Source organism: Medicago sativa, chromosome 3 (assembly GCF_051527215.1).
Source record: "Medicago sativa cultivar Bolivia chromosome 3, Bolivia_mono, whole genome shotgun sequence".
Classification (NCBI taxonomy): domain Eukaryota; kingdom Viridiplantae; phylum Streptophyta; class Magnoliopsida; order Fabales; family Fabaceae; genus Medicago; species Medicago sativa.
In genome coordinates, this window is record NC_140751.1 from 85,343,126 (window position 1) to 85,357,792 (window position 14,667).

The following is a 14,667-nucleotide window of genomic DNA, read 5'->3' on the forward strand; positions in this document are numbered from 1 at the left end:
CTCATGCCCTATTTCTTCAAATCTTGGTCCTTTGCAGCTTCGACCATGTCAAGCTACGTTAAATAATCATGAGTTGGATAAGGATGTGTTATGAACTCACTCACCTTTTTCTTAGCAGTACTCCAATCATAAGCAAGTACGAAGAGTTATATTTTCTTGCATAGGGTAAATGCTCCCATATAGTTTTCTTCACGGGGGCTTTGATTTTGGAAGTTGAGCTATTGTTTTTCAAGAATTGAGAGTTAAAAGAAGAATAAATGATCAAGAGGCGCAAGGAAATCGCCAAAATTGCTTGATAGCTAGACGAATAAACAAAATCAACAAGGGGAGAAATAAAGTAAAGAAACTAGCAAATCACTCGACTGAAGATTATTAATAGAGAGGATTTAATCTAATGAACATGAAGAGTAATCGCCAAAAATTAGTTACGGGGATCAATATTAGAGTAATCATTTTGACAAGAGTTAATAAGGTTTTGTCCATTCACCAGTCGACACATGGTTTATAATGACTAGTTTTATGTTTTATGACGCAATGATGATACTATTCACACAACATAGTGACTGTTTATTTTCGCATCATCTCATACCTTATAGCCAATCGATAATGCAACACAAAGGGATATTTATTTACACCTAAGAATAAATTACATGAAGCCGAGATCGACAACCATACGATTTAAGGTCAGGCGAGTTGATGACATGTTAGACGAGTGAAAATAAGTCGAATGCGGGTTAGTCGTATCTTTCTTAAGTCTACTAGGGTTTACGAAGGTTGTGAAGATATTCGACATAGTCAAAGCTTAATATATGGAATTGGACAATTAACTCGTGCTCCATAGTTAAAGTGTCTCTAAGCAAAGATATGAGCACATAGCCACGTTTTAGGAAAAGTTGTGCACGTGCAGATAATATCAACGAAATATGTCCCGAAACTGAAGACCCACGTGCCAAACACGGGTGCCATGTAACCTACACAATAAGAAACTCTAAACATTACTCGTGTAAATAGCCTACCTAAGCGAATTTTTGTAGGCCACGTCGTTTTAGGTAGGGGTGGGAATGAGCCGGGCCGAGCCGAGCTTTGCTTAAATAGGCTAGGCCTAGTTGAAAAAACTAAGGCCTAAGCCTTGGCCTTTTACTTGTCAAAGACTTTATTTTAAGCCTGACCTGGCCTTTTTAAAAGTCTGGCCAGACCTATTAGCCTGTTTAAAAGTCTAGTTTGTGTTACAAATTTCAAACAGAGTCGTTCATCAATTTTTTTTTCCTTTCAATTTGTACAACGTACTTAATATAGAGATAAAACATTAATTAGATACTAAAAGCTCGGCTCGGCCTAACACAATTGTAAAATTTATAGATGGATAGAAACTCAAGAATAATCATGTCTGATAACAGCAAAGATTTCAATTTCAAACTTAATCTAATAACTATATTGACCTTAGGCATATTAGTAGCAAACCTTAATAGTTCACACAAATATATATATATAACTATATCAATAGCAATGTCATACAAAATAATAATTGTGGTATGAGAATTTGAAGGATCAGTAATTCTTTTTGATATATGGAAAAATGTAATATACTCGTATACGGGCCGACCTGGTAGGCTTGATAGGCTTTTTTATAAGCCTAAGTCTAGCCTAATTAAATTAATAGGCTTTTTAAAAAGCTCAAGCTTGACCCATTTATTAAACGAGTTAGGCCGAGCCGAGCTTTTAGTAGGCCGAGCCATAGGCCCCTGACGAGCGGCCTGACCTATTCCCACCCCTAGTTTTAGGCTCTAGGACTAGTGTTTTTGGCTATAAATACCGAACTTGTACATTTATCTAGACACGAAATCAATCAAACAATCTATTTTACGCATTTTTATCCCTTTATCTTTCGGTCTCATTATTTCACTTATGCATTTATTAGTTTAGTAACTGGAACACCCCAAAAACAATGTAGTTAACGGTCTTTGAAGTAGTTATGAAATCCACAACACAAAATTCATTCCATAATAACTTTTTAAGGGTAAACCCTAATGTGCAAACTTGAATAAACAAAAAAAAACATTTATTTTAAATATAATTGTATGTGAATTTATTTTTTAGACATTTTTTTTTATAGAATTATGCACATTTTTAATTTATTGTTATATGGGTTGTATCATATTCGTTTCAAAAATTATTTTTAATGCAGAATTGAGCCCTAATTTTAAAGCCCATGAGTTTTTTTTAGCCCAGACCAATAAACAAAGGTTTTGCTACATGACCGACTCTTGAAAGGTTTGCAATTTTCATTCTTCATCTCTCCAATATCTTCACTGCGCAAATAGGTTTGTTTTGTTTTCTTATTCGTTTTCATCGCCCCACCTTCTTCACCATGCGATCATGTTGAATCTTTCTTTATTTTCCTTTTTGAATTAATTCTTGTTGATAATTCATGTTTCTTGTATTTGAATCCGTTTCTTTGATTGATTGCTGGAATTATTAAAAAAATTTGGTCTTTTTCGTCGCTAGGGTTTAAATCTTTCAAGTTGGGCTTTCGAAATTGCTGAGTCTCTCCCCCTGCCAAAATGGGTAACCTAAATGATCCCCCTCTTTTTTATTTTATGAACCAATTGTGTGTATTTTCTTACAATATGCATGCATGCCTTGTCTTTTCAGAAGTTGTTAAGAGGAACATAGTAGAGAGCAGCATGGAGGAAGATCTTTATATGGTTGGATTCATACTCGAACTCTTTATGGGTCTCTATTTCTCTAGAAAGCCCCGCCCCGAGCCTGTTAGTACTTTTGATTTGTGCGGGTCTTTGATAATTAAAGATATTTATGAAGTCAGGTTCGTTAAGCTTCCTCCAGATGAACAAGCAGAAGCAGATCTTCTGGGAGTAAAAGTAATAGAAGAATACTGATCATTAAGACCGACCTCACAAGCAAATGAGGCTGCTTACCTCAAATGTCACTTCTTGTATTCAGCTAAAACTTGTTCATCAAATGCTTTAGTATTGTGTATTTCCTTTTTCAAAACATAAATGTTCCAAGTTGCTAAAAAATTAATAAATTGGGACATCTGTGTCCACTTAGTATATTTTTTATTGATAGTTATTGAACAATATATATATTGGGACGAAATTCTTTAGAAAACGTCTTACATTAAATCGAAAGCTATGACGGTAAAAATACAAGAGCAAATTCTGCATATTCTGCATTTTTAGTAGCACAATTTGCTAAGTACTCAGCAGCTTTATTCACTACCCTTCTTACATGAGCAAATTCTAATGAGCTAAAACAGTTTAATCTGCAACTATCGCGTCCATGCTCAAGTGATATTCAATTGCATTGACTGAATCATGTTCTAGAATTAAATTAAGGAAGAGCATGTCTTTAGCAAACAACACTCCATACTTCAAATGTCATGATTTCTGCCACATCTGAGTCAGGCAGTAGCTGCATTGGTCATGCCATCAGAGTCTCGGATCACCGCTGTCAGTCCCCACATGCTGTTAGGTGTTAGTCCAGCTGCATCAACATTGAGTTTATACCATCCAGCAAGGGGGTGGAATCCACCGAATATTTGATTCGTGTAAGAGGATAGGCAAATTTTGTTGCTGCATTAGATTTGCTAAACATAATCACATTTCTATTGGCCTGATTTACACAATTTACTGGGTTTGGTAATGCAATTCCTTCAAAACGCTTATTTCTAATACGCTCGTAACAGAGAAAAAACCAATCGAGTAACCACTTCTTCATGCAAACTTGTATTTTCCAGTCATGACAGAAAATAGATTGGATACGAACCAGAACTTTGAAAGGAATTGCCAAGCGGTAAACAAAACCTATAAGTTCTAGTCCATTCAGATTGCGCGAAGAGGTGGTCTATTATTTCACACCACTGATCACACATGCTGCATAAGGGAGTACATGCACGTGAACTTTTACAAACAAAAACAAAAATATAAACTAAAATTGATAACCAAACATTTTAGTTCGAAAGAGATTTTTAGTGGACTAAAAATGAAATTTAGTATTTTTAAGGATCAAAACCCTTTATCTATGGTGAAGAAAAATGGTAAACAATCGAGACAAAAACACTAAGAAACTACTACCGATGAGATACTGTCGGACAAATGAACATAAATGAAGGAACTTGTAAGTTGTAATGCAACACCAAGAGCCAAAATGTAAGGAATTGAGTGCTGGATGATGAAACAGAATTATGCAAAAGCAGAAAAAGGGCAAAAATAGCTATGCTTGCCTAACAATATATTCTTCTTGTTTTTTATTTTATTCACGAACTTTCTACTTCTACATAGGTTTGTTTGGTAAAAATAGCGGATAGCTGATAAGGTAGCTGATAGCTTTTAGCTGATAAGGTAGCTGATAGCTTTTAGCTGATAAGCTATCTGATGACTGATGACTGATAAGCTAGTTGAAGTGTTTGGTAAAATTAGTGGTTAAACTAGCTGATAAATGTAAAATGACATAAAAGGGTATTATTAATTCAAAATATAAAGTTTATATAACTTGATATTTAAATATTCAGGAATTCTTAATTCAATTTTGTTTTTTAAAAAGTAATTGAAATTTATAAATTTAATATATCTTTTATATTGTAAATTAAATTTTATTCACTAAAAAATTTATTTAAGTATAACGAGGTATATATCCTTTTTTGTCAACGGAGGTATATATATTTTTTGTCAACAACATAAGGCAAGAGAGATAAATGGAGGTATTTTGTCAAAAAAAAAAGAAGATAAATGGAGGTATATATTGTCAGCAGCATAAGGCAAAAGATAAATGGAGGTATATATATTGTCAGCAACATGAGACAAGTGAGATAAATAATAACGAGGGATATATTTGTCAAAAAAAAATAACGAGGGATGTATATTTATTAGGGAAAAAAACGAGGGATGTATAGTATATTAGAGAATTGTAGGTTTGAATTAAATTATAATAAAAGGGTAAAAATGGATTTTAGATAAAACAATAGGGGTAAAAGAAGAAAATATGAGAAGCTATAAGCTATAAACTCAAACGCTACTTGGAATAGCTTCTGAAAAATAGCTTATAAGCTCGTGAAATAAGCTATAAGCTCATGGTCAAAAAGTGTTACCAAACAGAGCTATTTTTGTCAAATGAGCTTATAAGCTAGAAGCTAAGAGCTAAAAACTCTTTTTTGGTGTTTACCAAACAGACAACTACACATGAAATCTGTCTAGATCCTTTCTACAACTAACAATATGAAACCACACTTAATAGATCTCATAAGCATTCGTCTTTTGGGCCATAACATTTTTCCATTACAAGAGTATTACTTTTCCCACCCTATAGGTTTCTCGCACGCCCTGCGTTTTTTTTCCAAAAATGCCCTTGAGGTTTTCGGATTTCATAATCCGGAATGGTGTTTTCCTTTGTTATAGGGTGAAAAATGGAGTTACGGACTTTTTCGGATTTTGTAATCCGGAAACTTCAAAAAATAGGGCTTGTTACATGATGTTTCCGGATAACATAATCCGGAAACCCCCTAAACGCCCTTTTTCAAGGTAAAACAGTTCGGATTATATAATCCGAATTGTATCAGCACAAGTTTTAAACATGTTTGTAACATGGATAGTCATTTTAGAGACAATATTAATCTTCCTAACTCTCATCCTTCTGTTTTTGGGTCATTGTTACCTGTTCTTAGTCAAAAATCGGGTTTTCGGGCTACTTGATCGGATTGCTCTGAAACTTTCCCAGAAAATCAGAAAAAATTCAAGGACCATGACTCCCTTAGAAGGGACTTCTTACGGGACTCCGCCCCTCAAAATCCAAAATTCCATCGTTTAGACCCATTTTTCATTTTTTTTAATTTTTCATATTCTCAAAAAGATATGAAAAAATTTGCATTAGTTTTATTTGGTTTTTAAAATTTTTTGGTGCTATTTTTATATTTTTATGATTTTATTTGACAGGTTTTTAGCATTTTTACTTAGTTTTTTTGTTGTTTTTAAAAGCAAAACTCAAAACTGCTGAAATGAGAGAGAGTCTGATGGTTGATTATACATAAGAACTGTCCGGATTTTAAAATCCAGAATGCACAAGGGCATTTTTGGAAAAAACGCAGGGCGCGCGAGAAACTCATAGGATGTGTATATCTATTCACACTCCCATCAACTATTTGTCCTCTATCCTTGATTATTATGGCTTGAGTTTTGAACTAGTCCTTCAGTTTTTGTATCTTTTACTTTTTAATAAATATTTCTAAGTGTTGCAAATGATATGTGTAGGTCAAGAAGTACCAGTATAGTTGATTCACTTATTTTGTTTAAAAAAAGTATATATTCTCTATTTTTTTTTTTTTTTTATATAAAACATGTCCGATGTTTATTTACTGCCTCATCATACACACTCTCTCTCACAATGCATAGTGTTGAACAATTGTATATTGCTACAATAATTTCTTTAATTATTAATTACTCTAAAAGTACATGATAAGCAAACACTAGGGTAGGGAGATATTATAAGATACTCCCTTCGGTTTAATATATAAACTAAAACTGGATCAACAAAAGTTGATGTATTTAGTCTAAACTTTGAATCAGATACATCAATTTTTTTGAAAGAAAGATACATTAATTTTTATTGACCCAAATTTTACTTATATATAGAACTAGAGGGAGTAGATAGTTATAGTTATTGTTTCTTAGTAGTACATCTTTTTGAAATTTTTGTGCACTTTCATTTGGACATCTCTTTATCGAAGACCCAACTAAACTTAGGTTTCATCTTTCTCGCTCGCTCATCAGCACGCTCTTGCAGCCTCCTAATCTTGGGTGCAAGCCCACACACGATCTCTTGTGCACGCTTTCCCTCGCTTGTCAAACCCTCTAGCTTCTCCAATCTCCAACGTCCAATCAAGAACTCCAAGCTATCGATGTAGTCACTAACCGTGTACACACCAATACGTTGTGCCACTGCAGAGAAATGACTGAATAGGTGTGGGTCTTGACCATCATGCATCAAGTGTCCGGGCATTGTTATATGGTTACTCATAATTTCTGCTATCGCTGTCATCGTCTCTGTGGGGTCCACCTCTAGAAGTTTTGCAATGATCCTCTCATATGCAATCTCGTGGCGCTTCTCGTCTGCAGCAATCGTGCCACATATACATGCAAGCGTTGGATCACCTCTCTCCTTAGCTAGTCGAGCCATGCTGCCGTCTGACAGAAAAGTGGCTCGCTCTTGGAAGGCTGCATAAGCAAAAGCCTTGTATGGATTACTTCCTGTTCCTATATCCTACACCATAAGCAATCAATTAATTTTAGAGTTTCATAAACATGTAGTATCATCCATGTAAAAAAACAGGGTAATGTAGGTGATGGACAAATCATCCATCCATATGATTTTGATCGGGCCCACATTCACACCCTTTAAGGAACAAAGTAAGAATAGAGAATGTGAATGTGAGACCGATCCAATGTGTAGAATGGATGAATGTGGTCTGCCAAGCATTACCAAAAAAATTGTGTGTGGGGAAAAATTTGTAAGAGATCTATAAAAAAAAAAAACAAATGAGTATAATTAATCAAAGATATATTGATTCCATATAACAATTATTTTAGACTTTTACAAAGAGAGAGGGGCCATCTTAATCATAAATGAAATAACGGAATAATCATTTAAAAAAAAATTACTCCTATAATATTTCTTCCACTTTTTAAAATCAGAGAAGATATCTGGTAAAGATTTAAAAGTATGGGACCCCAAAATGAATATGGAAAGATATTTATTCTCAATGCAACAAAGACATGCAAATACTCACATAAGAGGTGTATGTTTATGTTCTCTCATGTTTGAGTTTAGTTTATATATACGACTACCGTAAATTGATCCACACAAATTCACATTTGAATGCATATCATGTCATGATATTTTTTATACACATCGGCATAAATATTTATATGATAAGATATAATTGAACATATATGCAAAAAAATCTAAATAATTTAGTGAATTTTATGTGAATTGATCTAAATGATGCATGCTATATATATAAAACAAAATATAAGCAAAAATGTATCACCATGCCAGCTCTAATTAAGTATTGGATAGTCTTTTCGACCATGAACATATCAACCCGACCCGAAAGATAGAGATATGTTTTGAGCAAATCTCCATGCCTATTCTCCTCAGCCGTCCAAGAGCGTGTCCATACAGCCCATGGATTGGTGCTTGAACCAGTCTCGTCTCCAACCCCATCCAGTCTGTTAAACCATGATTGGTACGTTGGCAATGCTTCCTCGGTGATCATGTCACCCACTAAAACTACAAAATAATCGTTTGGAAGCTCAGCCGTTCGATCCCTTAATGCCTTCACTTGATCGATGAACTCATCCGACGGTAGTGAAGAGTCTGGCAACAAATCATGTGGCTGCCAACATTCCTCCACTGGTTTGGCTAGTGGCAGCACACTTTCTGATACCCAACTCTCTAATGACTTGAAAATTTCTTTCTTTTCGGGAGACATTGAGTATGTCTTTTGGGATTTTAGGACTTTTTGGGACGGGGCCTTTAGATGGCATTGTGGTAGAATCCACGCACGTGGTCCTAATTGAGTGCACATTGCCATCATCATTGCTTGATATATTATCTTGCTGCTTAGAGAAACAACGGTGTACAAACTAGAGAACCAAGCCACACGGTTTATATAAACATACACACATACATAAAGTAACAAAAGCAATAAATACGTGTGACAATGGTACAATCGACAAAGATTGTTGCCAAGTCTTCTATTAAAGCGAGGTCGTTGGGTGCATATCTACCTTCATAATGTCGGTAATATAAGTTCATACGAAATTTGTATAATATAGTTTTCATTTTATCTCACTCTAAAGTTACTATCGGGCTCGAACCCAAAATCTCTAAATCCATGACTTGTCTTTTTATCATTAGACCAAAGTACCAAACTATCCGGAGTTGAAAAACATATCGTTGTTTGTTTGTTGTTATTATTATTATTATTATTTAGGATTAAGTTAGCTTTTCATTCTCCTAAAAAGATGACATGTTTACGTTTCTATAAAATTTTCCAGCACAGTTTTAGTCCATGTTAATTTCAAATGTGTTTAATCATCCTGAAAATGATTTATTGTAAGCAAGTTTAGAACATTATAAAAAGTTCTTTTACAAATATTTAGAATTTTTTTAAGATGAAAGGAGTTAAATATAAATTTTTTAAAACAACAAAAGTTCAAGATAAAAGTAATAAAAATTTAGACATAAAAAATCAAATATCGAGCTTATTTTTTTGGGTGGAATTTTTATAATATTCTAAACATATATGGATGAAAATCAGTCAAATATTTAAAGATAATTAAACAATTTTGAATTTAAGAGAGATTAAATTAGTTTGTTGAAATTTTTTAGAGACATAAACATGCATTTTTTTATGAGGATGAAAAATGAAACTATATAAATTTTTAAGGATAAAAAACTTATTTAACCATATTATTTATTATTATTATTATTATTATTATTATTATTATTATTATTATTATTATTATTATTATTATTATTATTATTATTATTATTATTATTATTATTATTATTATTATTATTATTATTATTATTATTATTATTATTATTATTATTATTATTATTATTATTATTATTATTATTATTATTATTATTATTATTATTATTATTATTATTATTATTATTATTATTATTATTATTATTATTGGTTTGTAGCATGATCTGAACCTAACACACACAACCGCGAGGTTTCAAGTTCAAATTCGGGTAAAAGTGTCACACCAAAATGTAAATTGTTAGTTGATCTAGACATTATGAATTATTATCTATTTTCTTTTTATCCGTACATAGAGGTGTCAAATGGGCTGGCCCAGCCCGGCCCGGCTCAATTATAATTGGGCCGCATATTCTAGAGCCCGGCCCGGCCTATGTGGGCCATGGGCTAGCCCGGCCCGGCCCGTTTATTTTTTACTTTTAAAATTTATTCACTTTTTTATATATATTTTTTATATATTAGTCACTCACCACTATTTTTTTCCTAAAATATGATTGGATGAACATAAAAGTGTAAGTAATTTTTACATTAACATTGAATATTAACGAAACTATATATTATTCATTCAATTAAATCAAATTAATAGTTTATAAACTTTAAAATTTTATAACTTTAAGCTAAATTCATTCATTTTTATTAAGTTTATTTATTTAAATTTTTTTTATTGATAAATTTTAAAATAGTTGATATTTTTTTTCAAAAAAATCAAATTAAATAGGAATAATGGGCCGGCTCAAAGCCCGATGGGCCAGCCCGGCCCGGCCCAATTTTTGTATGGCCCAAGTGGGCTTGGGCCAAAAAAGCCCGAGTGTGTTTTTGGGCTAGTTTTTAGGCCCGACCAGACCCAAAAATATGGGCTTTTGGGCCGGCCCGTTAGCCCGGCCCATTTTTGACAGCTCTATCCGTAGATGAAGTTACAAGCATTACTGGAAACCCACACATAACTATGAGATCTCATATTCAAACTCATTTGTTGAACAATATTGATATTGTCAGATCAACTAAGTTATTTTACTTTTATCTCGTTGTTTTGTTGTTGTTATCATTATGTCCCAGTATAATTGTTTTCAACCAATATATCCATGCTTATTGATTTTTCGTACAATAGTAGCGCCCCCACGTATTTTTTTTTTCAAGCAATGTAGCTATATGATTTGTGTTTAGCGATACTAGTTACGATATTGATTACAATCTCAAAATTTCGACCAAACATTTTTAATTTATTCAGTAAAAGTGAATGCAGAGCTGTTAGAATATTGATTGTAAAAAAGAAAAGCTGGTAGAATATTGAATTTTGACCTGCTTAACGGACTTCAATTATCTACAGTTCTGCACAGTTGCATCACTATAGAGAATTCCAGCACTGCACACGATGCATGTTTAGCATTAAGTTCACTGAAAATCAAAGCAGCAATCATTTATTATATGGTGTGAGAAGTCTTGTCTAAGATCACGATTGTTGAACAATTATTTACAATAGGGTACACCTCCCTTTTATGGTAATTAAACTCTTCATTACAAGCCATGCACTTTGAGCTGGAATAATCTTAGATGGAATTAGTAGTACTTACAAGTTCTTAAAGTACTACAAGCCATGCACTTTGAGCTGGAATAATCTTAGATGGAATTAGTAGTACTTACAAGTTCTTAAAGTACTATCTTAATTTATTATTACTAGCAAATATTTTCTAACTTAAGATGTGGAAGTAAGTCACATGCTCTCAATCTTTGTTACAACAAGTCACATTCTTTTGAGGAGTGTATACTCATATTATACTAGCAATGATATTTGCTTGTTTAATACATACAGATCTCCAAGCTTCACGGAGCTGCCTGCCAACCTGAAAATACCAGCTTCTGGCTGAGAATCATGTTAGCAATTAGCAGAAAATGGTTGAAAATTTTCATATAAAAAATAATCCAGAATGCATATAAATTCTATACATTTTCACGCACATAAACAAAAATTCATAGCGGATAAATATGGAAAGAGAAAAAAGTAAAAAAATCACGTGAGTTCGAGTACTATGCAACTGCTTAGTGGTTTCCATGTAAATTCGACCAATGCTAAATGGTGCGAAATATTTCGCACAAATCACACGAAACATGTAGCTGTACCTACAATTAAAAGTTGTTTACTTACAAATCCACAATTCAAGCAGGTACGTGTGGATGCCATAATTAAAAATAGGGTTAATTAAGTTTTTAGTCCCTATAAATATTCAGAATTTTGTTTTTAGTCCCTACAAAATAAAATCACACTTTTTAGTCCATGTGATGTTATATAGGGTGGATGCAAATACATGTTATAGTTTTTGATCCTTGCCATTAAATTGAATCTGATGGTTATGATTAATAGTTCTCGTTTCTCACAATAGATAAGAGTTCTCACTGGATACGCTCCCTATATATATATATATATATTGCCATTCAAAAAAAAAAAAAAGATTGAGCATCGTAAGATGGAAGTTAGATATGAAGCAATATTCTCACTATTGGAAGAAACTTAGTCATCAAGGCAAAATTCAAATTCACAAATGACAACACGACTACTTTTGCATTAAATAATTCTAACTTGGCCACCAAGACAAGTTTTTTTTTTTTTAAAACGGCAAAATATTATTAACCATAGCCCGTGCAAGATGCACTAACAAGCTCGGGTGGAAAAAAAACAAATACAAGGGAAAATCGGTTGCCATAATAACACCGGCTCGAACAAAAACCCCTAAAAACCACCCTAAACAAACGCCGCTAAAACGGAACAACAAAATGAGAAACCAACAAAGCAAGACAATTAATGAGGCCTAATTATACACTAAGGCCAAGGCGTCAAGTGCATACCCTTGCCTCAAAACCTCCACGCAGGAGCTGCCCTACAAACCCCAAAAACAACACACAGCCAGGCTGCCACAAAAACAAACAAACTCCACACAGGAGCATGCCCACGTAACAAACACTCCAACCCAACAACAAAAAGAACCACCAACCTACCAATCCAAAAAGAGAAAAGCAACAGGACAGCAGCAAGCAAGAACCGAAACACCAGCACAAACCCAGCAGCACCAAAACGTGATCTCCACCACACAACCAGGCCACCAAAAACCTCTACCTTTTAAGGCAAAGCCTCGGATTCCAACACCATTCATAAAAAAGACAAGAAGGAATGGGGGACCTTTCCAACAGCCAACGCCACGATAAGCCACCAAGACAAGTTGATCCCAACTATTGCCTATATAAGGAAACATCGTTCAAAAGATCTCACATTTCTCACAACATCATATTACAACAAACTTAAATTAAAAGTAAATTAAACATTTCTCACAACATCATATTGCCTGTATAAAGACAAGAAAATCAAAAGTAAATTAAACATTGAGAGGCGTCTATAAAATTTCACAAGGACAACTCTTTATTAAAGATCCAAGTAAATTTGTTGTTGATCTTGCTTGTTCTCTCATCAAGACGCTCTTCTAGTTTCCTTAATCTAGGTGCAAGTCCACACACGAACTCTTGTGCATGTTGTCCTTCGCTTGTCAAACCCTCAAGCTTCTCCAATCTCCATCGTCTAATCAAGAACTCTAAGATATCAATGTAATCTTTAGTTGTGTACACGCCAATACGTTGTGCCACCGCAGAAAAATGATCGAAGAAGCGTGGGTCTTGTCCGTCATGCATCAAGTGAGCGGGCATTGAAATCTTGTGCTGCATCATTTTGGCTATGGCCACCATAGCCTCGGTGGGATCCACTTCTAGAAGCTTTTCCACAATCCTCACATATGCATTCTCGTGGCGCTTCTCATCAGCGGCAATTGTCCCGCATACGCGTGCAAGTACGAGGTCACCTCTCTCTTTAGCCAACCTACCTAGGTTTCCGTGTGATACAAATGTGGCTCGCTCTTGAAAGGATGTGTACACAAAACCCATGTATGGGTTGTTTTCGGTACCCAAATCCTACACCATGAACAATCAAATAATTTATGAAAAATGTTATTTGGACATATGCATAAACCTTGAAGGAGAAAGAAATAGAAATAACATGTGATAGATAGAATATGTTGGTGATGTAATTAAAAAAGAATTAGAGAGAGAAATAGTGTTGAACGACTGTTAAAAAAACAGAGGAGTCTAATGATATATGCATAATTTTTAATTTTTTTTTTCACAAAAAAATCTATCAATGAAAAATAGATGTAATAAATCATATGTGTATGGTATCATCATGTCATTTGTAATACTATGTGGGCTTCATAATTTTTAAATTATAGCACACTGTAAAATATCATCATGCCATTTGTTATTCTCGTTAGTTTCAGGCAAATGTATTGGCAGCTATAGAATTTAAGTATAATATATTTTGAAAATAAGAGAAGTTTTGTATATTCACTTTATTAGTGTGTTTAAATAAACGAGCCAAAACATGAAGGTGTCTTTTAGCAAATGTATAGATGACAGTGATATATATATATATAGACACACACATTAATTACCATGCCAGCTCCAATCAAATATTGGATAGTCTTCTCAATCATGCACATATCAACTCTACCGGAGAGATAGAGATAAGTTTTGAGTAAATCTCCATGTCTATTTTCTTCAGCGGTCCAAGAGCGTGACCATATAGCCCATGGTGTGAGACTTGAACCAGTCTCGTCGCCAACTCCATCCAACTTGTTTATCCATGTTTGGTACGTAGGCAATGCTTCCTCAGTGATCATGCTACCAACCAAAACCACAAGATAATCATCTGGAAGCTCAGCCGTTCGATCTCTCAGGGCCTGCACTTGATGGATGAACTCATCGGAAGGTAGTGATGAGTCTGGCAACAAATTATGTGGCTGCCAGCATTCCTCCACAGGTTTAACCAATGGCAACACATTTTGTGAAACCCATTTCTCTAGTGATTTGAACACTTCTTTCTTTTCAGGAGACATTGAGTGTGTCTTTTGGGGTTTTAGGAATGTTTTGGATGGGGCCTTTAGATAACATTGTAGGGGAGTCCACGCATGGGTGCATAATGTTGCCATCGTCATTGTTAATTTGATATATTCTCTTGCTGCTTAGCTTAGATAAACAACTTTAAAAAACGTAGAAAACCAAGC

General features: G+C 34.0%; 2 protein-coding genes and 1 long non-coding RNA gene across 3 annotated transcripts; 1 reads left to right on the forward strand and 2 right to left on the reverse strand.

Moving 5' to 3' along the window:
- The first annotated feature begins 2,221 nt into the window (after positions 1–2,221).
- On the forward strand, positions 2,222–2,815 carry LOC146941243 (uncharacterized). Its single transcript, XR_015032299.1, has 3 exons — positions 2,222–2,321; positions 2,506–2,565; positions 2,653–2,815. It is a non-coding gene; the product is annotated as an uncharacterized LOC146941243 (long non-coding RNA).
- Positions 2,816–6,406: 3,591 nt separating this feature from the next.
- LOC146941244 (stearoyl-[acyl-carrier-protein] 9-desaturase 6, chloroplastic-like) lies at positions 6,407–8,669 on the reverse strand. The gene is made up of 2 exons (XM_085755012.1): positions 8,060–8,669; positions 6,407–7,272 (listed from the first exon to the last, which is right to left on the reverse strand). The coding sequence occupies exons 1-2, from the start codon at positions 8,609–8,611 to the stop codon at positions 6,715–6,717; spliced, it is 1,110 nt and encodes a 369-aa protein (XP_085611138.1). The 5' UTR covers positions 8,612–8,669; the 3' UTR covers positions 6,407–6,714.
- Positions 8,670–12,160: 3,491 nt separating this feature from the next.
- LOC146941245 (stearoyl-[acyl-carrier-protein] 9-desaturase 6, chloroplastic-like) lies at positions 12,161–14,667 on the reverse strand. Its single transcript, XM_085755013.1, has 2 exons — positions 14,056–14,667; positions 12,161–13,519 (listed from the first exon to the last, which is right to left on the reverse strand). Exons 1-2 carry the CDS (start codon positions 14,596–14,598, stop codon positions 12,962–12,964), a joined length of 1,101 nt encoding a protein of 366 aa, XP_085611139.1. The 5' UTR covers positions 14,599–14,667; the 3' UTR covers positions 12,161–12,961.